Raw genomic sequence first — 27,737 nt, forward strand, 5'->3', positions numbered from 1 at the left:
TGTCCTATCTAAAGCGTCACTGCAACTCTGTTTGCAATCTAGGTCCAGCCACTGCTCCCTTACGTCAAAGCCAGGATCTATCCAAACAGCGTTGCTGCACTTCCGAGAAAGCGCAGCTTTGTGCTGCTGCTGAAAGGCAGCCTACTCAAATATACCCCTGGGGATGCTCCAGGGGCTGCAGCCTGGTACATCAGCTCCTGGCACATGGGCCACGCGGGTCGGGCAGGGCTGGGAGCTCTTCTTGTGGCTGCAGCTCAGACCCAGGTGTGAGATCCTTGCAGAACAGTTACATTCCTGAGCTGGAAGCCTTACCCGAGGGCCCTTGTCAATCAAGTTCCCCCGGGAGACTTTGTGCTTGCTCTGTAGATATTTTACTTTGAAGCTCATTGGTAAAATGATAGGAGATTACACTTAACAGGTCTAAAACTGTCTCGGCAACGCTGTTACTTTTTAAAACCGCGTTCCTTCCCCTCTTGTTTCTCACACCAAGAGGCCGTCTTCTGACCACTCTCAGGGAAGCATCAGTTGCAAAGTAAAGACGTAAAATTACACCAAGTGAGCTGAAATTTAAAGCCTTGCCCTTACAGAGTGACGTTCGACAGCCACCGTGCACCCTCGACACGCAGCAGCTGCAGGGTTTCGTTACTGCCACTTGCAAAAACCTCCAACTCCTTTTGGTGTGCCCTGCTTTGAGCCAGGGGCACCGTTTTATCTGTAAGAGCCCTTTAGCATAGCATGACATCTGAGAGACTTCAGCAGGATATAAGTTTGCTCTGGTACTGAGGTATGATTTAATATCCTCAATTGTTCTGGAAATTTGAGCTGCATGATTCAGGAGACTTGCATGAGTATGGTTACTCCAGTGCTTAATGAGATTTATGTGCTTGAATGTGATGGATGCTGTAAATCACATTTCTAACACGCTGATTCAGAACGGGAGGGGGAGAAAAACCGAACCAACGGGAGCTGAGCTCTGCCGGTGGCGGAGGCAGGCTTTCGCACAGGAAGCTCGCAACACGAGCTCTCGCAAATGCCAAAACGAGGAGGAAAAAAACCCCGCCAACCAACCCAACAAAAAACACCCCGACGAACCCAAACAGAGGAAACGTCCTTCCGCAGCGCTTAATTGCAGCCTCCTGTTGACGCTGCCCACGCTGGAAGCTGTCACCCTTTCCCTACCACCCTCCCGCGCTCCGGGAGAGGATGGGGGAGAGCGGGAGTGCTCCGGGCCAGGGCGCTGCCGTCCGGGGCTGTCCCCCGAGCACACCCGTCCTTGCTGGCAGTGTCCCCGAGCTGTCCCCCGAGCACACCCGTCCTTGCCCGGGCTGTCCCCCGAGCACACCCGTCCTTGCTGGCAGTGTCCCCGCTGCGGCCGGGGGTACCGGGAGGGGCCCGGGGCCGCTGCCGGCGTGGCGGGGCGTGCGGCAGCGGCGGTGCGGGCACGGCGCCGGGGCAGGACCGGCGGCTGCCACTCACAGCGCCGCCTCCGCCTCCGCGGGCGGGGGCCGGGCTCGAACCCGCGGCCGCCGCGCCCTGATGTGGCGGGAGGCTGCCGCGGCCGCAGCGGGCCGGGCCCGCGGGGACAGCCCCGGCGCGGGCAGCGCCCGGGCAGCGCACGGAGCCGGTAAGCGCCGCGCAGGGACGGGGCCGCGCTTCCTCCGCCCGCAGAGCGGGACTTTGTCTTGTCCATCTTTCTGCCCATCTTTCCTCCCTCCCGCCCCTCCCTCCCCTCCCCGGCCGTTGTTGGGGCCTCCCAGCTGTTTCCTCCGCTCTCCAGATGTTGGGGCAAGAGGAGGGCTGGTCCTACCTGGGATACCTCGGGGTGTTCCATCCTGGAAATGAGAGCATCAGGGAACATCTGGCAGAGGTTAATCCCGATGAGGGCTGGCAGGAGGTGATGGGTGAAAGACTTGGGGCACTGCCTGGACCAGCGGTGGGACAGGCAGTATGAGTGACAGTTCCATCAAGAAAGGAGATTTGATGGCAGCAAAAGTGCTACTGGTTAGAATTGTGCATGTTTATTTTTTCTTGTAAGATGCTGTGGGGTCATGGCAACTTCTCTGTAGATAGATGAGTCATGTAGTGCATGTGTGTCAACTAAGGCACAAAAGGAAGGAAAAGTATCCAGATTAGCATGAAGATCAAAGAATTGTCTTGTTATAGAGGAGTGGTGATCAGCTGTGCTAGGTAGTAAGCACAGTACACAGCTGGATGCTAGTCCTTTGCTGGGCTGTGGGATGCTAGGATATAAGGAAGTCAGCTGCTCCCATTTCTTGGCTAGGGGTCAGCTCCTGAAAAGGGTTGGATTCTGCTGGGCTCATAAGTTCTTTGTGACTCCCAGTGTGAGAGCTGGTGGGTCAAGAGTTCAGGCCATGTGCAGCACTGTTCTTCTGGGCATTCTCAGGGAGCAGCCAGGATGCGCAGCAAGCACTGCAGTGTGAGCACAGGCCTAGGAAGAGATGCTGCTACAGAAAGGGAGATTGGTTCCACACTATACAAATTTGAAGGTAAACTAAGTACGAGTATTGGGGCCAGCAGAGTATCTTGGGTTTGTGGAGTAAGTTGTAGTTTGCCTTCAGGTTAATGGAGCGCACACAGTACCAAAGAATTTCCTGTCTCTCTACCTGATGCTTCTTTTTGTTATCTCATTGTTTCTGACTTTGTTTTTCAGAAAAACTGTGATTCAAGAAAGCCACCATGAAAGGTGAGGAAGTTCGGCAGAGAAGGAAAGAGGGCAGGTCCAGGAATGGAGAGCGATCCCGGCACAAAGGAAGGAGCAAGGGTAAACACAGAGAGAGCCGACTTGGCAGCCAGGAGCCAGAGGATGGCTCTCTGCATGCACAGCAGAAGCTGCTGCCTGAGGAGAAAGCAGCCATGGCAAAGTCACAGGAAGAGTCAGCAATCTCAATTTGCCTACAAGTGCTCCTGCCATACCTCCTAGCTGGGCTTGGCATGGTCTTGGCAGGCATGGTTTTGGATTATGTTCAGGTAAGGGAAAGAAACTCATCTGACATACCTGTTGTGGGATAAGTGGGCAACTTTTCTTCACAGGCATGAGATTTGCTCTGGGAATGGCATAGTAAGGCAGGATTTGCAGCAGTTTCCTATGCCAGCATGTCCCTTAAAGTCAACTATTATGTACTGTGCAGCTCCCAAGAGACAGGTGGTGCTTTTTGGTGCCTTTCCTCCTCTGGATAAAAAAGAGAACATGGTACTAAAAAGTACACGAAGGCTGATTGGGAATGTGGAGTCCTAATTGATTAGTGATTAGGAATATGCAGTGATCTCCCCTTGGTCCTGGGAAGAGGGTGGGTGAGCGCAGCCTGAGGTGGCACAGTGCTTTCCTGCAGCAGACACAGGGGTGACATCATTCGTGGACGTAGCTCTGGACGGTCCTGCACCCGCTGCTTCCTTGCCCGAGGCATCAGCCAGCCCAGCACTGTTAACATTCCATACAACAGCTCAGCCCTGCCTGTGCACCATGTCCTTTTCTAAGGCCTCACAGCAGAAGACTTGAGTTCCTTAAGTCCCATTTCTGACTCTGTGGGGATCAGGATGAGCCCTTTCCTCTTACGGTGCAGCAATACAGACCTTTAAGGCAATGCTCAGCACCTAATTTTAGACAGTTTAAAGCTGATTATAAACTGCTATGCCTTTGCACTCTGGGTTCCTCTAACAGCATGCCTTTTTGTTAACCTTGTTATTTGACTAACTAGCTGTGAGGTCAAACTACCCTGACCTATCTGATACAGGGGCACAGAAGCTACAGTGCTTACATTGACAACTTTCACAAATGTGGAGCTGTGTTCCTTTGTCATTAACCCAGGGCTGATCTCCCTGAGCTGGAAGAGCTGTAAAGGCTTAGGAGTGACACAGTATCCTTAACTGACCTCAGCATGTACTTGATACCCAGCAGAATGTCTAGTCACATCACAGAACACCAGGCAAATGCAGAACCCAGTGTCAAACTACTTTTTGTCTCCTTGGACATTATTCCCAAGAGCCTTGAACACTGAGCAGCCACTTCCATTTTTATTTTTTATACTTTCCAGAGCTGCCTGTTCCTATGGATGTCTGACATTAAATGTATGTTTCTTCCTACTGTGAGTTATTAAAGTGTGAAATGGATTGCAGATGGGTTTATGATGTTGGAGGAGGACTTTTCCTTCAATGTTTCTTCCTTGGGAGTTTTTGCCCTAGGAGGAACTGAGCCACTAATATGAACAGAATGTGAGACAGACCTCATTCTCCTCTGAAACTGCAAAAGTCTGTTTTCTGTTTTTGCAAATACAGAGCTCACTAAAAGTCATCATATTAGTGCTTAAAGAATGAGAAATCAACCCATGCAACATCTCATAGGAAACGTGGCTTTTGGCAAGGAGCACAGTGGCTGTTTGTGCATGACCGTGGACTGCTTGAGCACATCTCAGCAAGGACTTGCTGCTGCCCTTCCTTCCTGAGCCAGTCCTGGCCTTTGCCTGGCTGCTGCTGCTCTTTCTGTGGGACAATAGTGGATGCCTGGGAGTCCCTGGGCCCCAGGCACTCTCCATCTGCCTGCCTTCCAGCTCAGCACAAAAGTTCTCTTCTCTGCCCTTTTCCAAAGTGGGGAGGAGAAGAGCAAGGTTAGAAACAAAAATACACTGCTTGGTGTAACAGAGAGCTCCCAGAGACAGGAGTGGTAGTGCTGGAGCAGCTGGGACATGCAGTCCCTGGAAAGCATCATCAGGTTCTCCTGTGAGCCCATGGTGTTGGAATGGTGCTGCCAGCACTGCCACGCTGTGAGAGCATTCTGTCATTTCTGTCTCTTCTTTGCAGTGATGACAAGGTAGGTATGAAACTGTGCTCTCAGACACTTGCCATCTTTCTGTTCTGTTTTTTGTACTGTGCCAGTGGAGGGAGGATCTAGATCAGGGTCAGGACTCACCCAAGAGGTTGTTTCTGCTTTGACTCCTCCAGGGCAGTGCTACATTGACTAGCTGGCAACATGGGGATGTATCTGAGTGCAGAGCAGGGCAGCAGTGCACCTCTCCAGGTTTTGCCCTCTTGAGTGGCACAGCCATGAGCTGTTTGGGTTTTTTTTAGTTTTTCCACTAGCTGGTTGCCATCTTTTTCCCACTGTTGAGCAATGCTGTCTTTCTTCTCAAACCTGATGTATGTTTTCTGGACAAATAAGGTATATTTCTTTGCCAGGAAAATGTGATGCATCTCTCTGCTGATAAATATGGTGTGGCTCTTTATCAGAGGCTCCTTAAATGCATAATAAAATGGCCCAGTGTACACACATGGGTCACCTGAACCAATTACCTGTCTGCACACTGATTTATCGGTTGAGGGCTTTTTATGATGCTTGCTTAGAAGGAGAGAGATAGAGCGTGATAAACTCATAAACCCTGTCAGGCTGATGCTTTAGTACAGGATGTGTTGCTGCTGTGTTTTTTAATGTCATTTGAGTCATTCAGTCTCGTTGATATTTCCTTTACATTAATACTTCTGCCTGTCATTAATCCAGTTAGCTGACACAGTGACGTATGGGACTAGGTAGGCACATTATTAGAACTGGAAAACCTATTTTTTTGTCCAGAAATTTTGTCCAGAAATTGTCTTTTATTTCTTTGAAGCCTCTGTGAATGACTAACTAGAACTGGGCCTTCATATTGTCATTTCTCTCTTCCCTGGTATAAAGAGGTTGGGTTATGTGTGGCTGTTACAGGATTTTTATTAACCTGGCTCTTCCAGATATTGTGGGACTTTTTCTCCAGTTAGATTAGCTGAACTGTTCTCTCCTGTTAGCTTTCAGCTAACTGCACCATTGTTAGGTGGCGTAGACACAGTGCACACCAAGGCAGCTGGGAGTGGAGAAGATTTTGGGGGCTGTACCAAAATAACAGCCTAGAAAGCAGCGAAGGACAGAGCCTCTGCAGCTTCCGTTTGTTTTCAGCCTTGCTTCCAGGGAGATCTGCTCTGTCACCTCAGCTGGTGTGAGCTCAGACCAAAGAAACACCCCAGAGCTTCCTCAGTTCCCAATTTAGCTGCAAGCATGTCATGTTCTCTCCAACTCCCCCGCAGTGCTGGGGACCCTGTCACAAGGACAGAGTCCACAAGCCATTAGCCTTTTCCTCTCTGCCGGGAATGTGAGGGAAGGAGTCGATCCATCCTAAAAGGTGGTTTTTAAAGCTTTTTGACCCTCTGATTCAATTAGTTTTCCCATAATAATTATTAGAAAGGAGCCCAGGCATAATACCATGACTCTTTTCCCTACATGCCTGACTTTGAGCTGAAGCATTTACGGAGCAGAATGCAAATTTTTTTGGCCATATGTAGCCATGGTGCAGCTCTGATTTTTGACCTTGTATAGGCTCCTTAACCGTGAAGCTCTGGGACGAGACCCCCTCTCTCAAAGACAGTACTTCCCAGGAGCATGCAGGAGCAGTGTGTATCACTTTAGAACAGGAAGGGTGACCAGCTCACAGCGTGCCCTTTCCCTCCCTTGCCTGTCGTGCAAAGAGATTATGGAGCTACCTTAAATGAGCTCCGGCTAGGACTCTTATCTCGGCCTTTGCAAACTAGCAGAAAGTTGAAGTGATGACAGCAGATAAGGGTGCTCGCTTTTGAAGCTTATTGGCTGGTTCTCTGAACTTTTTTTCCCCCCGGAGAGCCAGTCATTCAGAGGTACAGCTGGCACAGCCTGATTGTTGTGTCCCACGGAGACCATGGAGCGGACACGAGGGGCCGGGGTCTAGAAGGGCAGATCTTGTGTCACGGGCCGGGGTCTAGAAGGGCAGATCTTGTGTCACCAGCCGGCTCAGCTGTGTCACCTGCCTGGGCACAGGACCTGCGTAACGCCGTCAGCTGAGAGAAACGTAGCCTCCTGCTCTGCTTGACCTTTCTTCACCTTGGAGAAGCGCAGAATGGATCGTGGTTGGTAACTGCCCACCTCCTCGGCCTCGGGACAGTGAGGAAAGTTCAGCGGTGCTTGTGGTGGGAGCGAGGGAGCTGGGCTGGTTGGCAGCAGGCTTACACATTAAACCGTCGAATCAAACGCGCGCCGCGCTCTGACGAGAAATGTAACCCGAGCAGAAAGGACACCAGTGTGTTTGAGCACGCTGAGGGATTCTTGTATGACTTGTTACTCTTTCAGTGCTGTAGCCTGAGCAGGTCTTACTGGTTTTTTACCGAAGCGGTGGGAGCTGAATGGGGTGTGGGCTCGTTTCTATTCGTCCACAAGCATCTCTACAATCTTCTCTTCTCTTTTTTAATTCCCCCCTGGATATAAATCAGAGAAATTGTGTCCATCGAGTTTGCTGCCACCTGGGCTCAACCCAGCTGAACCAGTTTTGGAGGATACCCTTGCTGCAATCGTCTGGACGTGCTCCTAGGAGGAGAAGAAACTAAAGGAATTTGGCATCGTTGCCGTAGTTTGAGGAAAAACATTCCTTCTGACTTTGGAGAGAGCTACAAAGAGGATCTGTGTCATGTCCTGATCTCCCTCCATTTTCCTGCTGAGCATGGGGTAACAGTGTGTGACCATGGTGGTCACCCAGTTACAGCTGGAACTGTGCTTCCATGGCAAGAAGCTGAGAGGTTTCACCTGCAAGTTGACCAGGTCAGCCAGTGGATTTCTCCCAGAGACATCATTCTCCATTGCCTCTCAGATTTTTGTGCCCTTCCTCCTGGCTGGCTTGGGAATGGTAGCTGCTGGCCTCTTGATGGATGTTGTTCAAGTAGGTACCTGTGATCAGGCAACCTGTAGTGAGAGGGTGGGCTAAGGCTCTGACCTTGAGCGCTTGAGCTTGTTTGGTTTTAATGAGTGTGGTCCTAGCAGCCAGTCAGCAGTATGGCTGTAGGCTTTTTCTGTGCTGCAGGGACACCATCCATCTCCTTTAGATCAGTAGCTGGGTTCCTTGTGGTGTGGGACACTGGTTGTCAGATGGCTGCCTAGCACTGCTCTGGGTGTGTTAGACTGAGTGCTCCCTTTTCTGTGTGGAGCTGAACACTTTGGTAAAGACTCCTGTGAAGCAACTGGATCAGGCTGCAGCATATTCCCCTGTTGCATGATATCATTTCTTTCCTTCAAAAATTGCTGATAAGGAGATCTAGGTCAGGTTCTTATTAACTACCTGTCTTACTTAGAGGCGAGTTCATGCTTTCAGTTCTTTGCAAACAACCTAATATAATCTTTGGTCTAAAAAGCATTTAGATACTGTGATGAGAGGCATGCCACCATAAAATGATTAGCCTTGCCTACAAACTGAGTGCTTCTTGGGCAGTTCCTGAGGTGGGTATAAATTGAGAGTAACTTCCCCTGACTGCCAGGGAGTGCTGCAGCACTTACACCATTGTGCCCCCAAGCAGGATCTATCCCATCCCTCTTTCCTTTGTACTGGTGGCACAAATAGAAATACAAAATTTGATCTCATTTGGTCATCTCATGCTGGTGGATTTACAAATCAAAAGGCTGGCAGAGTTTCCCAAGGATATATCCTCCACTCTGAGCTCACTGGAGTACATTGGATTCTCTGGCATTAATACCACAGGAGGAGCTAAATATGGATACTTGAATGTTTGGAAAGACAATACCTTGCTTGTTTTTTTCTTGCAATGGAAGAAACAAAGGCAGAGAAATTGAGCTAAAGGGAGCAAAAGGAATATCGAAGAAGGGTTAACTGAAGTGGCACAGGCTCTTTCTGGGCTGTGTTTGTCATCTCCACCTTGTGCTGTGCTTAGGCACAGACCTGTCCTGCAGCATTACAGAAGTTCTCAAACTACCCAAGATGTTATGTTGATAGTTAGCATTTGTCTCAAAGAAGGAGAAAGACATAGCACATACCCACTCTGTACCTTGGAGTCAATAGGTCTTTGTCTTGAAGAAATCCATTCACTTGCTAAGAACTGAGCTGTGTTCAGAAATGTAACTGTATCCAAACTGATGGGAAACACAGGCCATGTATGCATACCTTGCACCTGTCCTTTAAATAACAATGTGCAATCTAGTTTGTGTATTTGCTCACTTGACTCATAGAAACGGGGTCAGGTGTAAACCACGACCACAGGAAGTGTATATTTTGGTGAAGTATGTTGAAATAGAAATGGTCAGTCCATAGGTGCAGCTCTCAGAGGAGGGAGCCCAGTGCATTGAGAGTCACAAATGGCACAGGAGAGATGTTAGTGAGGTGAGCTGCCATGGTATCAACAACCCCACAGATAAAAACAAAACCAGCAGCTGGGAAAATGCAGAGATCTTAGCCTTTAAAGGTTTGGGATATTCTTCTGTGCTTCTTTGTCTTTGAGCTGTTTATTTTCAACTTCCTGCAAGTGTGAGAGATAGAAACTCACAGCCCTGTCCAACTAAAACCTGACTGTTTGTTTGCTTGAGGCCAGGTACCATAAGACTCATATTGCCAGGCATGAGGGCTCACATTCTGAAACTACAGGTTTTTCAAGTCCAGGAGTCTGTGGTTTGCCCATTTTCTAGTGGTTCCTCTGGCTAAGGAATGTTTTACCCTAGTGACTGCAAAACATTCTTAGGAAACTCTGTCTGTCTTGGACAGGGAGATATATGGGCAAGCTTAAGGATGGTATCTAGAGCATAGATAATACTGAGTTTAATCATGCTGCCCTTCTTTTATTACATACAAAATATCTTGAAATAACTTGGTTCTGTGTTGTGAGTCCAGCTGATGCTCTTTTGCAGGGCTCGTATTGCTGTAAAGAGAGCAAAGCGTGAATTGCTCCTTTATATCCTATCAAACTTCACAGGATTTTAGCAGATTCTGAACTGCTCTGGGATGAGACCAAGAACTGTTCATATTATTGTTTAAGAGAAAAATCAACAGAAGAGATTTATCTAGCCCAGCTGACTCTAAGGCTCAGACCTGGGTCTCCCATGCTGTAGGAAAAGGATGCCCAAAGAAGATGTTTGCCATTTTCTCTCCCTGTGTGTGCAGGGGATGCAGTCTCTCTGCAGGGCTGATGGCAAGGCACAGGTTTTTTCCTTTTGGACATTTCTGCCTCTGTTCCAGTGGTCCTTGGCTGCTGGTCCATCTGGATTCTGAGCTGGCTGGCACTGCTGGAGACCTTGCAGGGCCCTGCCAGTGCTTGGCCCACTTTTTTACAGTAAGGTGAAGAATCATTGAAGTTGGCTGATCAGATTTCAAACCAGAGAATTTAGAAGGAAAGCTTCCTTTTCATTTTCCCTTTCCATGCCACTGGAGTGGGACACAGTCCAAATAAAAGTCACAAATATAAGATATCTCTGTCCTTTGTTGACAAAAGCCCGTGAGATGATTAGCTTTGAAAAGGATTTTGAATTGGCTTGCATTTTGTACTCTAGGATATTTTGATCTTTCTGTTGACTTGTTCAGAGCAATGGAAAACCTCTGAGGCTCCTGAGCTGCTCCCATGGGAGATGGATGTCCTGGGGAGGTAACGGGACAGATTGGGTCTGTGAGGACAGTGTGGGGAGCTGCAGCAGGGCTGCACTGAGGCTGGGGGCTGGCTCAGTGCATCCATGATAGCCTCTCTTCCTCTGAGGGACCCCACGAGCAGATCCAGTGCTATGGGTAGAACATGGAATTATTAACCAGGCTTCTTCAGAGCTGAGTTTTAGGGCTGAAACTCCATTATGAACATGTGAAGTGGGGAAGAGTCTCTTTCTGGCTCTGTGTCTGCCTGTCTGGGTTTGCAATGCTGCATGGAATGTTTTTGTTCTTTCTAGGCCAGTTTTCCTCTCAAAGGACAGAGGCATTTCCTAGGCTTTGTCCAGGTGTCTTCATTCAGATAGTCCCTTGCCTGCATGGCTCCAAACTGCCCCACTCAGCCCCTCCTCCAGCTGACAGTCCTGCAACTTGATGGCACTGGCATCATCTGTTTATTCTGTATTTTTGCAGTCACTATCACAATGGAGTCCTGGCTGTTGTGGTATAAATCATTAAGAATCTTTCTTTAGGCTCTTAGTGAGTCACTAATGAGACTCAAATAGAGGCAATTAAGTCAGCTTTTTTTTTTATTAGTACAGTTGTGTGATTATTAATTGTTCAGAGCTTTCAGGTGTAATTATATGTAAGGCAGAGTCTCAAAAATCATACCTCATATGCTGAAACTTCTATTCTGATGGCTTGAGACCTGCAAAATCTATTATGTCACAAGGATTGGAGCTTACCTGGATGTACCAAAGTCATATTTCTCAAAGGTGGCATGCACAGAAAATACAAACAGTTAAGTTCTTCTGTTGCTTTCTATTTATGTCTTTTTATGTGCAAAATATGCAAGGTCTTAAGTATGAATTTCTGCATGCCTGTGTGCTCTAAATGATTGGGAGTTTAACATTGTGACTGTGAAGTCTGTGTTTTCTCCTCTTTCTTTTGAAGGTGTCAAAGATGTGTTTGGATCTTTATTCTTAATTGAAGAGAGAGGAGAGAGGGGGATATGAATCTTTAAAAGAGATGTCCACCCCTAGCTTTTCTCAGCTAGGTATTTAAGTTCCACGTTAACAAATTTAAACAAAACTGTAGTGTGTCAAATAAGGGGAGAATTTTTGTATTGTGGGTTGTTTATGCAACAGTAACATACCTTGAACATTTTGAAACGTGCCTGTTTCCACCCCTCCCAGGAAAAGTGCCTTTTTTATATTGATAATAATGTTTTGCCTGTTATCTGCACTTCTGAGGTGCCTTGCACCACATGCTCAGGACTGGCTCAGCCCAATTTCATTCATCCTGACTGAGAAGGAAGCTGTGAGGTCTTCCCAGCAGACACCACCACCTTCCCACAGCTTCCCATGGCACAGCCCAAGAAAAACACCTGGATACAGGTGTTTATTGTTGCAGCCTGGATATATTTCCTAACAGGCTGGCAGCTGAATGTGTCACCATTTGTTGAGTCTGTCCAACCACCTGGATATTCAGGTTTACAGAATCCCTGTGGATGTGAAAAAGGTGGGTAGGAATGTGCTGGTTTGTTTTGTCCTCTAGTGCCAGAATTCAGGACCACCATGGGTACTAGTCAGTGGCAAGTTGGAAAGAACAAATTGATCCTTCTTGTGATGTGCAGCTAAACTATGGAAATCTGTGTCACAGGATGGCACATGGCTTGGAGGGGGGAGTTTGGATGAGGACCTGAAGGAGAAAGCCTTTCAACACTGGGAAGTGTGCAGAAAACCCCCACCAGCTCAGTAGCCTGTGGCAGACAGTCAGAGTCTGGAAATTGCACAGGAGATTTATCCCATTTACTTGTCATTTTTGTAGATTCTTGTTTCATGCGCCCAAATTGGATTATTGGCAGAGCTAAGGATGGGTTAGATGGACCTTTGATCTGACTCATTGCAGCCACACTTTTTTCCTTGTATTCTGCTCTTAGATGTTGGGCTCGTTACTCTTCCTTCATGCCCCGTTCTGTGATTTCATCCTGATTTAAACCTCTCTGCCTACAGCAGGGCTTTGCCAACACCCTTGAATGCACAGAGGAGGGATGAATTCTATTCCAAGGCACTGTATGGTACAAAAATTAGAGAAGACATGCCAGTCAACAAAGTTTCTTATCTTTTCACATTGTCTGTGGTGTTGCAGCTGGTTCAACAGCTTTGTACAGTTCAGCTGCAGAGGAGCAACAACAGTCAAGATATTGGCCCAGCAGTTTGGCTTGTGAGATATCTTAATTCAAAACCTATTTCCAGCTGTACCAAGAATGTGCTTGGTAACAGAAAGATTTAGGAACTGCCTGTGGAGAAGAGATGCAAAAATCTCGTTCCCTCCCCCCACCAGTCTTAGATGCTTGACTTGAAGTTTGGTAAGAAAAGACAGACACAAGTTCTTGTGAGATCATTTCCCAGATCTTTGATTTTGTTCTTATGAGTTTGGATAGCAGTATAGGTTCCTGTTTCTAGTTTCAGTGCAAAGGATGGAGAACATGCTCTATTTAATTTGGCTTGTGAACCTTAATTGCTTTTAACATTGGTCTTGGCTGATGCTAAAGGCAGGTTTTAATTTGTGGGTTTCCAAAATCTTCTGTTGCCTCCAGAAAGGAAGATCCTTCCTCATTAGGGCAGTGCTTTGTTGTGCATGAGATGAGAAAGAATACTGCAAGCTGAAAATTCCTTCCTTCCCTCCCAAAATGCAAAACATAAAATGCATCAGGGCAGCATCTGGACACCTGGAGGTGGTGAGACAAGCACAGGACACCTGGAGGTGGTGAGACAAGAACCTGCTGCCCTGGGGTGCAGCAGCACAGGACTGGGCAGCACCACAAGCTGAGGTCAGTGCCTTTGTTTCCTTCCAGCACTGGGATGTGTTCCGGACAATTACAGAAGTGTTTATCCTGGTTCCTGCCTTGGTTGGCCTGAAGGGGAATCTGGAGATGACACTGGCATCCAGGCTCTCCACTGCTGTGAGTGCTAACAAGCTGGTGGGGAGTGTTGGGAGGGGGGTGATTAGTAGGAGACATCAGGAGATTCTTCATTTATATAATCACGCTGTGTATGAGAGATGCCCTTTTCTGCTAACTAGAAACTAGTGGGGTGTGAGCATTAAAATAATGTGTTTGCCCTCATTTTGTAACTGGAACAGAGAATTTCCATCTGCACTTCGAAGGTGAATTAATCCCTGGGTGGCCACTTGCTGATATTTGGGGCCCTGTGACACATGAAGGAGACAAAGCCAGGGCTCCACAGCTGTCAGCTTCAGTGCTGGATTGCTTTTCTGTGGGTATTGATCCTTGAGGGCTTCCCAGCAATCCTACCTTGGGGGGAGCAGACTGAGGCTTCTTGGAACCTGCAGCAGCTTTTGCTGCTCTGTATTTGATCTCTTCTATCTCCCTAAGCAATTTTGTTCACTTTGGTCTATTTTATTTTATTATGCCTCAGGAGAAATTGTAACTTACCAGAGCAATTTAGGGGGAACAAGGGACAAAAAATGTTCAGCTTTTTGTCTGTGTGGGCTGTGGTGGATATGCCCACTTCACTTTTAGCTGGGTGCCCTGCAACACCTGTGCACCTCCAGTGTGAGCCTCTGATGCCCCTGGGACACTGGGCGGGTGGAAAGGTGTCAAGAAGGAAGTGCAGGGAAGGCTGGGTGATGGTGACCTGCATTTGCCTCTCTCTGACAGCCCCTTTCCCCCAGGGAGCAGGTGAAACTGCCTTCAGCAGCCACCTGTACCACAGGAACAGCTTTTCAGGGTACCTCTCTTGACTCCTAGGCTAACACTGGACAGATGGATGATGCCCAGAAGCAGTGGAAAATGGCCACCTGCAATTTAGCCCTTATCCAGGTGAGTCACTTCAGCTGGGACATGCAAAAGTCCCTTTTCTCTTGCTATGTTGCAGACCAGCAGCATCTGTTCCAGCAGTGCTGAATGCAGAGCTGGTGATTTGGGGCAGGTATCCTCAACACAGCCAGGCAGAGCCAGGACTTGACCTCTAGTAAAGCTCTGTGTGGCCCCAGAGCTTGTAGTTTAGCTGTAAAACACATCTGGACATTCGTTGCCTTTGTGGACAAACTGAACCAATAAAACTCCTTTTGCAGCAGGAGCTGTGGCACAATCCCTGTTTCACAGCAGCCCCTGGATAAAGCCTGTCATTTCCTGGCACTGTGTGGGAATCAGCCTTGGGCAGGAGGGGAGAGATGGGAGAAATTGCCTCTTGTAAAGGCAATTCTCCTGCTTGTTAAAATCCAGGAGCCAGCCTGGAGTTTGCACATGGCAATACCTCAGGGCTGGCAGCATGTGTCTGTGTGCTTTCCTTATCTCCCTGCACAGCTCCAAGCCTCCCAGGAGTGCAGAGCTGATGGGGAGCCCGTTTTTGTCTTGACCAGGGCTATTCCTCTGCTGGTGGACTCGGTGTCCTTTGCTGAAGTGATATCTGCCCTTTGCAGGCCCCCAGAGATTTTCTGCAAACTTTGTCAGGATTTCTTTTTTGATCTAGTGGAGCCTTGCAGGGATGCTGTTTAAATACTCAATCAGCATCTGTGCCAGGCTTTGCCCTGCAAGCTGTGGCAGTGCTGCAGTGGTGTGCAGCCAGGGCTGCCGGGAGCAGATGTGGGTCAGTGCTCACCAGCTGTCCTTTGGTCCCCAGGTCCAGGCCACTGTGGTGGGACTCCTGGCTGCTGTGGCTGCTGTGATCCTGGGAGCCATCTCCAAGGGCTCTGTGGAGCTGAGCCAGGCTGCTGTGCTGTGTGCCAGCAGTGTGACCACGGCCTTCATAGCTGCACTCTCCCTTGGTGAGTGGTTCTGCTTCCTCTGGTCAAACATGCAGCACTCAGGGAGGGGAATGAACTGTCCCTGTTCCACCAGGAGGCCCAGCTGGCATCCCTCTGGTCTGGCAGAGGGAGGTGGGATGCAGGGAGCTGTGTCTGCTGCTTTCATCCTCTCTGCATCCTGCCTTTGCTTCTCTTCCCCCATGATCTGTTGCTCTCAGCATCCACAAGCAGCAATCAAAATGTTCTTCACCTGACACATGAAAAATACCCCAAGCTGTGCATGGCTGTACAAACACCCCCCACTCCGTGTCTCTGAGGTGTCACACGAGCCATCTACACTGTCCCTTTCCCAGGGGAGGGTGAAATAATGTCACCAGGGAGTGGAGGGTCTGTTAGCAGACAAATCCAGATCACGCTCAAGATGGACTTGGGTCACCCCACACCCTGAGCAGAGCTGTGGCTCACACAGTAGCCTGCTGTGAGCTGGGAACAGGCAGTCCTCTCCCCTGGCTCTTCCTCTTCCAGAGGAATGTGATGGTCTGGGCAGTAGGAGCTGTTCTGAGTGGCCTGAAGAGCTCCAGTTTGTAGGTCTGCCATAGGAGGGCAGCATGATACCCTGAATAGAGCAGCTGGCACGAAGGATACTGCAAGTTTTCTAAATGAAAGGGACAAGTTAGAACAACTGCATATCCTGAAGCTGGAGTCAAAGGCTGACTGCAGATGCCTTTGATGAAAAACGTGGGATGAGGCAGTTGTTAAAAACCAGCAGCTCAGCTTTCATTACTCTTCCCTACAATCTCCCTGCTTGGTGTGCTACAGAGAGGCTTTGCTGCTGCACTGTCTCAGGTTTGACACCAGATTTTTCCCTGGACATGTCACAGGCAGCCTGTGTGTGGGTGTGCACGAGGGGAAGCCGCTGCTTTTATGGCCAGGGAGGGAAGCAGCATGAACTGTAGTGAGGGGAGGGGAGTGTGGGTGTCTGGGAGGGCTGCTGTGGAAAGGTCATGTTCTGTGAGGATGTGTTTTGTGTTAGGGATGCTGTATCAGGGAAGATGCATATGTAGCATTTCTTGGGGTAGAACTGATGCTCCTGTGCGTGCTCAGCTTTGGAGGGGCTGTGTAGACAGGCACAGAGAGGTTGTGAGCTAGAGGGAATCACCATTTCTTGGGCTTCCTTTGGTGCAGCCTGTCAGCCACAGAAGGACTTTGAAGTGATGTCTTATGTCCTGTCTCAAGGCTGCCTTTGCTAGTCAGCAGTGGAGCCTGGCCAGGGCTTATTCCAGGTGCTTCTTCCACAGGCCTGTGAGAGATCTGATAGCTGAGGGATTCCCACATGGTCACCACGGTTTGGGGTTTGTGTTCCTAAATTTACTTGGGCGAGCAAAACCTCTCTTGTCCCCAGCAATGCTGAAAAGCAGCTCAATATTCCAGGGGCACCGCAGAGGACAAAGGAATAGATGTGGGCCACCACCATAACCCCTTGCCTCAGGAGCTGCTCACAGCATCAATATCCACCCAGTGCAAATTAAAGCAGCCCCAAGGGCTCTGGGACATGAGGGCTCAGTCTGATGGCTGGGCTGAAAGGCTAATGCAGGCTACTGTAAGGAAGCTCACAGCTCCTTGGTGATTCAAACTTTGAGAAATTTCAGTCTAATATGGAAAATATCTTTGTGCTGTGGAATCCAGAGGAGGGGATGGCACCAAGAGGCTGCTGCATGCCTGCTGTGTGCTTATCTATGAGTGTGCTTCGTGCCTGGTCCTGCTTCAAGGCAGCAAAGATTAGGCTGCTCAGGAGGGGAGCTTCTACATTTGGGCTGCCTGCTGGTATCTGCTTTGATCCCTGGAATTTGCTTGTGTGCCTCTGGGCCCTTGGTGCAGTTTATAAGGACAGAGTCGTGCACTTCAGGTTGGTGAAAACAAAAGGACAAATTCCTGGGGGGGTCCAGTTTCCAGCTGCATGGTGCTGTTGTGGGTAACGTGCTTCTTGCTTCTCTTAGACCCCCTTCTCTGGTCCCTCTGGAACCACAACAGCAGCTCTGGGGTAAAACACAGCCAAATGCACTCTCTGATGCCTGCTCTGTGTCTTCTCTAGGTCTGGTGATGATTGGTGTGATCATTGGAGCAAGGAAAGTTGGGATCAATCCAGACAACGTCGCCACACCCATAGCAGCGAGCCTGGGAGATTTGATAACCCTTTCCCTCCTCGCAGGAATCAGCAGCACACTCTTCAAATACATAGGTACAGTGTTCAGCAGGGAACTGCAGCTCAGCCAGGGAGCTCACAAATCCTTGGGAAATTACTGCAGGCTGCCTCAGCAATTCTGGCATGATTCAGAATGGAGGCTCTCATGCCACTGGGGTAGAAAAATGACCAAAGAGGTTTTTTCCAGACTGTCTTTTAGTAACAAACTGGAAGGCAGAGCCTAGTAAACACAACTGGGATTTGTCAAAGAAATGACCAACATGTATTGTGCAGCTTTGGAACAGGAGGCTGACATATGTGACACTGACTCTGTTCCTCGATCTGTCACTAGCCAGGCAAAACTACTTCCTGTGCATGGGTAACAGCAGCGCCTTCTTCACAAGGCAATTTCAGGGTTTTGGCACTGGTAAAATATTCTTGTATTCTCTCACATGGAGAGTCATGGATGAACAAGATATTCAGTTGGAGGGAAGTAGTCTGCAGTGTTTTGTGCCTGCAGGACTCTGAGTAGGAGCTGTGGTCTGAGGTTGGCTGTGCTGCTGGTTGCCAAAGGCTTGGGCATCTGATGACCCTCAGAAGTTCAAAACATTGGTGATATATGTCTGTTGCTTTTAAAGTGTTAGGCCATTTACTGTGAGCCTAAGCTAGAACAGAAACGGGAAAATAAAAAGATCCAGCAAACTCAATTCCATTTGAAACCCAAACTGTTGCTTCAGACTGAGCAGAAGCAGTGAGGCAGCTGTTCTCAGTTTGCATAACTCATTCCATGTGCAAGCACAAGTGAGGGAGTGAAGGAGCCCACACTGCAGGGAGAGGCCTATGAATTTCTTCCATCCTGTCCTCTTTGAGCTTCAAAGGTGCTTTTTTTAAATAGGATTTTTCCATGATGCCTTTGCACCTGCCTCTGTAAAGCTAATCTATCTTTCAGTTGCTGTGTCTCAGATAATATCTCCCAGGGAGCACAGGGCAGAACAACATGATAACCTCTATGGCTGTGACCAGAGAGCATTTCTGGGGTTGCCAGAGTGGTTTAAAGAGCCTCTTGAGATGGAAAATAGTCAGCACACAGACACCAAGTCATTGGGAGCATGAAGTGAAGCAGGTAGAAGGATGGCACTGCTGATGGTGCTTGAACAAATCCATTTCCCTGCCCAGTGTGTAATAAGGTGCAGGTCACAGTCTAAAAACTTCTGGGCCTACCAAAATGTGTATGTATCCTTCAGAAATACTGATGAGCCTGTAAAGTTTGAAGTACTGTGTGCCACCTGGTGCAGCACCTTCTCCTTCTGCAGAATATCCCCTTGCCAGAGAAGATTCTCAATTTTTTTTTAAAAATTGCCTCTGGTCCTTCTCAGTCCTGCATAAAGGAGATACAAACTGTGCCAAAGGGTTTCAGCTTGCTTATGGGCTGCCTGTGAGAGAATGCAGCAGAACTGGAATGTGGAGCCTGAAGACCATTCATCCTGCCAGGAGCCTTTCTGTGGGCTCTGGTAAGGTTTGATCAACTCCAGTGCTCTGTGCCTGCATTATTTAAGAAGGAATTAATTGCTCAAAACAACATGTGGTGTGGGTAAGAGACCCAGTTCAGCAGCTGAGTCTGTCATACAACCCACCTGTCCTGGATGACTCCAGAGGGTAAAGTGCACTGACAAAACCCTTGACTCCCAGGAGGAGTTGCATTTCAGTCCCACTGAAGCCTCTCAGGAAGAGTTGCACCTCTTTGTGTCAGAGCCTTTCACTCCCAGAAGATGCCATCACGTCAGTGCTGTCTCATCCAGGTAGCCCAAGGCCTTGGCAATGGTGTTTTTAAAAATGCACACTTTGAGCTGCTTCATCTCCCAGATTACCTGCAAAGCCAGCGTTACATCCCACTGCCTTTGGCCCCAGCTCAGAGACCAGATGGAGAGCTTTGTTGAAGAAGCATTTTTGTATCAAAAGGGTTGGCATCAGCCCCATTGCTCGAAGGTGTTTCTCATGCTTCTGAGTCATGTTTATTTTCTTTTAGTGCTGCACATCCACTTATTTTTTAATTTCTTTGCTTCTAAAGATCACTCCAAGGCTATGCCTCTGCTGAATGGAAAAAGCACCTAATGGAAACACATGCAAGCTAGCACAAAAGAAACCCCAGATTTGAACTGGCTTATATATGCCAGAGAACATTTGTTCCTATAGAGCAGACCAGCTGCTCAGCAATTCTGCTAGCTTGCCTCCTAAAGTACTTCTGTCCTCTTGTTTTAAGTGAAGGTATGAGGTGTCTGCCCTGAGTGGGATACAGCTTCCACACAGGAGTTTCCCCCTTGCCCTGCTGTTTGATTTGTACCCTGAAGCCAGAAATTTTGCAACTTTTTGTCTTTCTTAGTTGGAGACGGAATTGGAGAATTGTTCGTCTTCAACTAGAACTTGCTTTGAATCCTGCTGGTTTGCAAACAGCATCCTCTAGCAGTGAATTTCAGGCATTAATTATGGATTTCTGTGGTGGAATGAGATGGTTTTGTGGGGACTATCATGCTTCATGTGATTTTTTCCTCTAACATAACTCAGTTGGAGCAAGAGTCCTGCTGCACTTCTTCCCATCTTTGTGCATTACAATTTTGGCAACCAGTGAAGCTGCGGGTATTTAATTCAAAATTTCTTTTCCTTGCCAGATGTGAAGTACCTTTCTCCTCTGATCTGTGCTGTGTTCATTGTCATGATCCCTCTCTGGGTTGCTATTGCCAAGCAAAGTCCTTCCCTGGCTGAAGTCCTGAAGTCTGGGTGGCAGCCGGTCATTGTTGCCATGAGCATCAGCAGGTAAGCGAGGCACGGCTCCCAGCCCTGTGTGCACACTGCAGAGACACCCTGGGCTCCCTTATTGGGACACCAAAGGTGACACTGGCAGGGACAGCAGCAGGGTCTTCTCAGCCATTGGTGTCTCTCCAACAGTCTCTTCTGAGTCTGTAAAGTTTGAAGTACTGTGTGCCACCTGGTGCAGCACCTTCTCCTTCTGCAGAATATCCTTTTGCCAGAGAAGATTCTCAATTTATTTTTTAAAAATTGCCTCTGGTCCTTCTCAGTCCTGCATAAAGGAGATACAAACTGTGCCAAAGGGTTTCAGTCTGTCTCTCTTATTTGCGAGACAGCTGATAAGGAGCCCCCATAGGACTGGGAAAAGCAAATCATTCTAAGTCTCACTCACACATCCAGGCACCACATGGGTGAAAGCCAGGAAACGGAAAGCACAGATGATGATCATCACAAATTGTCAGGCTTTGATCATCACAAACTGTCAGGCTTCAACCTCATTCTTATCCAGCTGTAAAGAGAAAATACTGGTAAATGTAAAGCCAGGTAGTTCCTTCTTCCTGTGCTACATCTTTCAGCTGAGATCTGGAAAAGAATTTTTAAAACCTGCTAAGTCTAGTAGAGAAGTGTAACAAAACTTTGTGGGAGGATGATAATGCTTTCCTAACTACTACCAGTTTTGCTTGGGGTGGGCAAGGAGGTCCTTCTGAACTCATTATGCCATTAACAAAATCTGTAAGGCTTTCTGTAGGTGGAAGCTGAGCTATAAAAGGAGGGCATGGTGAACAGCCCAGCCCTGGCAATGGGGAAGATGCAGGAACCCATGGCAGTGTGCTATTTTCAGTGTAGGAATTGCCCTGGGTAAAGATTGGTCCAACCTCATTTACTGTCCTTTTCTTAACAGCATTGGTGGGCTCATCCTGGACAAAACTGTAACTGACCCAAACTTTGAAGGCATGGCAGTTTTCACACCTGTGATTAATGGTAGGTTGGGCATGGGGGTTCTATGCATGCTTTCTTTTATACCTCCCCTTCCTCCCAAGGCTTCTGGCATCCACCATTGCCCCTAAATAGAGATCAAGTGTTCAATTCCCTGCTCACATCATGAGTGGAAGTGAAGCTACTGGTCCCCATCACGTTCCTGCTTATGTTTTGAAGTGTCTCTGGAGCAAAATAGCAGTGAGGACAGAGCTGTGCAAAAAAAGGTTAACAGCATCTCTGAGAGCTATGTTGACACTTTTCATAAAATCAGACCTATGGGGATGTCACAATAAATCCATTTTCCCTTGTTTCCTTCCGTCCACTCAGTGATTTGTGCAGTTCAATTATCCCTTATAAAGAATGTTGATAACTTTTAATATAATTAAATTATACATGTGTGTGTATCTGAGAGATTATAAGCATGGATTGGATATAATTTGATTTATATATATCTCAACATATTCTGTGTGTATATTAAATTATATTATAGTATATTATATTAATGCATGAAATAAATATATATATCTTTATATATATATATAAAGATTATATGCATGGATTGGATATAATTGGATTTTTATATATATATCGCAATATATTTTGTGTGTATATTTATATTTATATTTGTATTTATATTTATATGAGATAAATATATATCTTTATATATATAAAGATTATATGCATGGATTGGATATAATTAGATTTTTATATATATATCTCAACATATTTTGTGTATATATTTATAGATATTTATATTTATATTTATATTTATATTTATATTTATATTCACAGTACTTTTATACACACACCTATCAGCACAAACTGCTGGGCATCCTGGTATCACTGAAGATCCACTAGCCTATTTTTCTGCTATTATAACATTCTTGTAGGACAGGCCCATTCCAAGGGAAACCCAGGTTCCTAGGGCCTTGTGCCACCCTCGTGGTGTCCTGTTGCAGTGCTAGAGGGTGTCACCCAGCTGCCACCTTCCTGGATCTGCATAAGGACAACCACCTTGCTGACAAACCCTTTCCAGCATGGTTACCCAAGGAGCCTGCTTGGGAAAGTCAGCAGCCATTTAGCTGAGCAATGACAGCCCCAGAGCTGGCTCTGTGGGGACAGGTGCCCCGTTTGGCAGAGCTGCTGGCAGAGGGGTGCAGTGCTCTGTGTCTCTGCACAGGCAGCTCTTCCCTCTGCCTGTGCAAAGCGTGGCAGCGCATGGCTCAGGTCCCATCTTCAGCTACAGTGAGACAACCTGAGTATTTTCACTTTGATTCCCATCTGAATCTCACAGTTAATGATGACTTCTTCTCCAAGGAAGGGAAGGCATGAGAAGTCTGTAGCATCTGGCTCACCATTTTCTTTTCTGTGGCATTTCCACCCTGAAAATACTTAGGGTGGTGGAAGTTTGCTTCACAGATCATTATCCCTCTGTAGCTGCTTTTTTATGTTTGCTGCAATTAATCAGTCTGGAATGAATTAATTTACTTTAATTAGCTAACATTTTTGGGTTCTAATTCATTCTAAAGATTCTTTCTCATTTAAAAAGTGTGTTAGGTACCTTCAGACAGACATATAATCACTCTCTGTGATGTTTTGTTGTCTTTCAAACAATAATGGTTCTCTGAGTAAGTCCAAGAAGTGGCCATGAGCAGCATGTGCACTGCTTTCCCCAGGTGTTGCTCACAGGCTGTGTCCAACCAGGTGCAGTTACATTGTCTTCAGAGGCCACATCCAGTGCTGGGGAGAAAGGGAAAATGTTTTCAGCCAGCAGTCAGAAGAACACAATTACTGGAGCCTTCCTGATTTTTAGGAGCTGTTCCTGCAAAGTGAATAGTGCAGCACCCCTAGGGATGCAGGGATCAGGTTTTCTCTTTCTCTCACTGCCGCTCTCAGTGAATGCACATTGACTCACCTTACGCTGGGTTTTGGACTGATGTTTCCTGCTGTGGTGAAGGTGGTTTACAGGTTTTCTGTGTTTTGTCCTCACAGGTGTTGGAGGGAATCTGGTGGCCATCCAAGCTAGCCGAATTTCTACATTCCTGCACTTCTGGAGCATGCCTGGAGTTTTGCCGTACAAGATGAGGCAGAACTGGCCCAACCCATGCACCACATTCTTCTCATCAGGTAGACCCTGAACCCTTGGTGTCCGTGTCTCAAGGCCTGTCATCACAGATAGTTCCTTTCCCAAGCCTGGCTGGTGAAGGACTAGCTGGGTTTCAAAGGCAGAACTTTCCCCTTCCTCAGAGAATACTCAGATCGGAGAGGAAGCATCCTTGCAGTGGGCAGCATGAAAAAAAGGCTTAAGGCATATTTGATCACTGGCATGCAAAGAAAGTGGCCTTCAGGGAGCACTAAAGAAAGTAATTGAAGAAGAATCTTAGATTTGATCTAACAGAAAGTCGTTTTAATGGCCAGCCTACAGCCATCACCTGTGGACAGAGCAGTGAACAGACCATAATCTTGCTGAAAATCAGCAATTCCTCCATCTTCAGCACTGGAAATACTTGAGAATCAGCAAAACTCAATTTTGGGTCTGTTGTCTTTATAGAGTTCCTCTTGATTTTCCCTGTTAGGTTGAGAGTTAGTGCTAGATCAAGCTATAAACTGGGAAAATCTGTTGCAGTGAGGCAGAGCAGAAGTTGTGGGAGGCAGGGAGCAGCTGAGAGGAGTGTTTGCAAGAATCAGAGTGGATCAGCAGGGAGCACAAAGCCTTTGGCATGCAGTTTCAGTGCTAGACAAAGCCGCTGGGCTGATCCTACGTTTGTGTGATCTAGAGAAGGCATTAGCAATGAGCTTGGTGGGAGGGGGCAGCCCCAGGTTCATGCATTAAAATCTGCAGTGTCCTGTCCTCCCCTCAGCCTCCCCAGCTGCTGTTACCCCTGCTTCTGTCTCTGCTCTGCAGGGGTGAATTCCAAGTCAGCCCGGGTCCTGTTCCTCCTGGTGATCCCAGGGCACCTCGTGTTCCTCTACACCATCCACCTGCTGCAGGGAGGCCACACATCCCTGTCCTTCACCTTTGTGATGTTCTATCTGGCTGCTGCTTTGCTGCAGGTAAACCCCAAACTCTCATCCGAAAGGAATCTATCAGATAACATAAAACCAGCCTTCTCCAGGTTAAAAAGGAGTCACAGTAAAACATTCAGCAGCAGCCTCTGTTTCCTGTAATTTCAGGTGTGCTTCTGCCAAGACTCATGTACATTCTGTAGCTCCAGTAATTCTTCACCCAAATTGCCAGGCTCTAGTTTCTCACGTGAGCACAACTGTGCTTTAGGGTGAGTGAGGGATCAGGTGTGAGAGGAGGAAAAAGTTCTCAACATCCACTGAGCTGCAGTAAGTGTGCAAAAACACACTTAGCAAGAAGTACCTTGCTTTAAAATGTTCATTCCTTGAGTCTCTAAGCTCCAAGTATTTCCAGGCTTCCACTACTCACCCCAGAAAGGTGAGAAGCAGTGAACTGCAGCCAGCAGGTTTCCCCACCCATTTTGGAGACCACTGTCACATTTTATGGTGAAGACCTAAGGAATCCCTCTGGGCAGGGCCATGTGGGCAAAAGACAAAGGGAAAGCCCAGGCCCTGAGCAGTTCATCTTCAAAAGTAAAAGTTCCTGATAGGCAATGGGCAGATAATCTGATTTGTTCTGCTTGTTCCCTTTTACTGCTTTTCCTGCCCTGTAAAGTTTATTTTTCTCACTCAGAAATGCATGTGGCTGTTGCCTGAACTCACAGAGGCTCTGACTTCACTTGCCCTTTTAAATGAGTGATTCATTGATTTGCATGATGAGGTGGCTGACTCTCACTTTGCCTTACAAGCAGCCTTGTGTCTGAGGGTGAATTCCTTGTGTGTGTAAACAATCAGTTTTTCTCGACCTGTGCACAGCCCTAAGCCCAGAAGCACAGCCACAGTTTAAAGGAAAATATTTGTTCTTCTCTTTATGCATTGAGGTAACTCCTCAACCAAAGCCAAGCATGGAAATACAAGAATAAATGACAGCATAAAGAGCAGCATCCCAGCAACACCACTGATCCCAAGAGATTCCCATGGAGGCCAGTGGAGGAGGGTACACTCAGCCTGGCCCTTTCCCCCCCTCTGTTATACTTTATAAAGAAAGACAGAAAGAAAGAGGGTTTGGGGGAAAGTTTGGGTCAGTTGGAGGAAGCCCAAGATCAGAGGCCCAGAAAACATGACCTCAGAGGAGTGATGGAATGGTCTGGGGTTAACTAGTCCGAAGTAGAGAGACTTGGGAAAAGTCTGGTTAACAGCCTTTAAACTGCCAGATTTCTGTAGGAAGGGACAGAATAACATTTGCTATGTGGTCATTAGGGGAGGAAACATGAAATCATGGATTTCAAATGGAAAAAGGCAGATTTATATTAGGCCTTGGGAAAAAACAAAAATGGGGGGAAAAAAGCTATGGGGCTGATTGCATAGAGTGTGGCACCTCCAACTGTGAGGGTTGTTTAGCACAAGTTAAACAAAATTTCCATCAGGAAAGATGTGGATGTATTTGATCCTGAATTGAGGAAGACAAATGATCTATGTAAAACTCTCGAGTTTCCAGCCAGCTTTAGTTTCTGTGATTCTGTTATTTAATTTACTTCCCCCATCTCTTCTCCTCCCTTTCTCCCAACCCAGCTTGCAGTTTTCACCTTTAGAAATGCTGCCTCAGGCTTTGCTTCCTGATGTGCTGTGGTCTCCCATGGAGGGACCACAGATGTGGGGTGCAAATTCTCTCTCCCGTCTTAATTCAATTAACTAGACAGTCTTTAATCTTTAACCGAAGTATTTTTTTCTGCCATCTGTTTATCAGAATTGGGAATGTAATAAGAATGAAAAGAAATCACAACAAAGATTTTTAAACTGTTGAGATGAAAAAAAAAGATTTTTTTGTTCATGTCAGTTCTGCTTGGGATAGCTTTGATGTAAAAACTGCCTCAAACTCCAGTTGTCCACTGAGACTTTTAGGAAAAACAAAGTAGACATGATCTGAATTACTAATGGAAAAAAGGATGAAGAGAAAAGAGTCTGGCTATGAACTTGTCCTTTGGGGTTGCCTGCATATTCACAGAAACCCTTCATCTGGTGGAGTGGGTGGGAGCACTCCCATTCAGGGCACAGGAGTAGGAGCTGTACCTTTGGGAGATGCTTTTGGTGTGGCCAGGCTCTGGTTTGGGCAGGCAGTGCTGGTGAGCAGTTCAGGCAGGGTTTCTGCACTTGTGGCTGGCAGCAGAGGGCTGTGGCACTGTGGGTTATGTGATGCCTTAGGGTAGGAGCCAGCTACACCCATGCCATGCCATGCCATGCCATGCCATGCCATGCCATGCCATGCCATGCCATGCCATGCCATGCCATGCCATGCCATGCCATGCCATGCCATGCCATGCCATGCCATCCCATCCCAGTGAGGAATCTCAGCTCTCTGGGGAAGGTGTGAATGCTCAGTGATCTCTCTAGCTCTGTCTCCCTGGCCACGGCCACGTCACTTTGGCTCTGAGCCCAGGGTTTGTCTGTTACCTTCTCTCTGCCCTCCTCTCTTGCCTGTCCCAGGTGGGGATCCTGCTCTACGTGGCTGACCTGATTGTGCGCCTGATGTGGAGGAAGGCTCTGGACCCAGACAATTTCTCCATCCCCTACCTCACTGCCCTGGGGGACCTCCTGGGCACTGGATTCCTGGCCATCTGTTTCCGCCTGGTCTGGCTCATCCATGGCACAGACATGAACCTGGGCAACTGAGAGTCCCCGTGCTGCTCTCATCCCTCGTGTGACACGGTGCTTCCCTGCGGGCCACGGGGTTGCCTGGCACTCCGTGCTGGCTCACCTGGCTGGGCTGGGCCTCCCCTGCCACCCTGCCACCCACCTGCCCTCCCCACCGTGCCTTACAGCCCCGAGGAATCAGCACCCACAAACTCCTGCCCTTGCAAGGGAGCAAAGCGGGTTTAAGGAGCACCCCCTGCTCACACCTGCACCTGGCAAACAGGGCAACAAGGAGCATTTGGGCCACTGGGGAGGAAGGAAGGAAGGAGCATTTGGGCCGTGGTCTCAATCCCCAGCACTGAGACAGCCCCGAGGCTGCTCCAAAGCCTGCCGAGCTCACTGCGTCTGATCCTGCAAGTGGATGTTGCAGCCCCTCCATCAGACTCTGACTTTCTACCAAGGGAAATTCTTTATTCACCCCACTTCTCTCCTGCTCCTGGAGTAGCAGAGCAACCAGGTCAGAGGCTCAGGATCTGAGGCAATGAGCTGCTGGCTCATGCCCAGTGGGAGGTTACCTAGGGATACCACCTACCTGCCCTGACAGCATCGCTGGTGTCTGACCAGAAAGCTGGTTAGATTGCGTTTTGGGGGCAGGAAGGTTTGTTTTTACGGTTTATGAAATGTCCAGTAGTTAAAATGTTTATAGAAACGCACACATAAATAAAGTGGGTAAAAAAAAAAAAAAAGAGTAATGCTGTGGATTTGTAGGTTGCTTTTTTCTTGCCACGACTCTGCCTGTTTTTAGTTCTAACTTGTCAGGTAGAACTTCTTGTTTTTTTCTCATCCAGTCAGGGTTGGACAACACAATTTTAATAGGGTTTCAGAAAAATCAG

At 47.7% G+C, this 27,737-nt stretch overlaps 1 protein-coding gene across 4 annotated transcripts; it reads left to right on the top strand.

The window, feature by feature from the left end:
- Window positions 1-610: 610 nt before the first annotated feature.
- On the top strand, window positions 611-27,596 carry SLC41A3 (solute carrier family 41 member 3). Of its 4 annotated transcripts, none has more exons than XM_038149297.1 (11): window positions 611-784; window positions 2,672-2,988; window positions 13,273-13,380; window positions 14,188-14,259; window positions 15,062-15,206; window positions 17,278-17,424; window positions 20,034-20,178; window positions 21,074-21,153; window positions 23,143-23,277; window positions 24,056-24,204; window positions 26,698-27,596. In XM_038149297.1, the coding sequence occupies exons 2-11, from the start codon at window positions 2,698-2,700 to the stop codon at window positions 26,881-26,883; spliced, it is 1,458 nt and encodes a 485-aa protein (XP_038005225.1). In that variant the 5' UTR covers window positions 611-784; window positions 2,672-2,697; the 3' UTR covers window positions 26,884-27,596. The 4 variants fall into 4 exon arrangements, with proteins under 4 accessions (XP_038005225.1, XP_038005224.1, XP_038005226.1 ...); XM_038149296.1 differs by lacking the exon at window positions 611-784 and adding an exon at window positions 1,495-1,624; XM_038149298.1 differs by lacking the exons at window positions 611-784; window positions 2,672-2,988 and adding exons at window positions 5,157-6,918; window positions 7,279-7,721.
- The last annotated feature ends 141 nt before the right edge of the window (window positions 27,597-27,737 follow it).

The sequence above is a fragment of the Motacilla alba genome, chromosome 12, assembly GCF_015832195.1.
Source record: "Motacilla alba alba isolate MOTALB_02 chromosome 12, Motacilla_alba_V1.0_pri, whole genome shotgun sequence".
Lineage (NCBI taxonomy): Eukaryota > Metazoa > Chordata > Aves > Passeriformes > Motacillidae > Motacilla > Motacilla alba.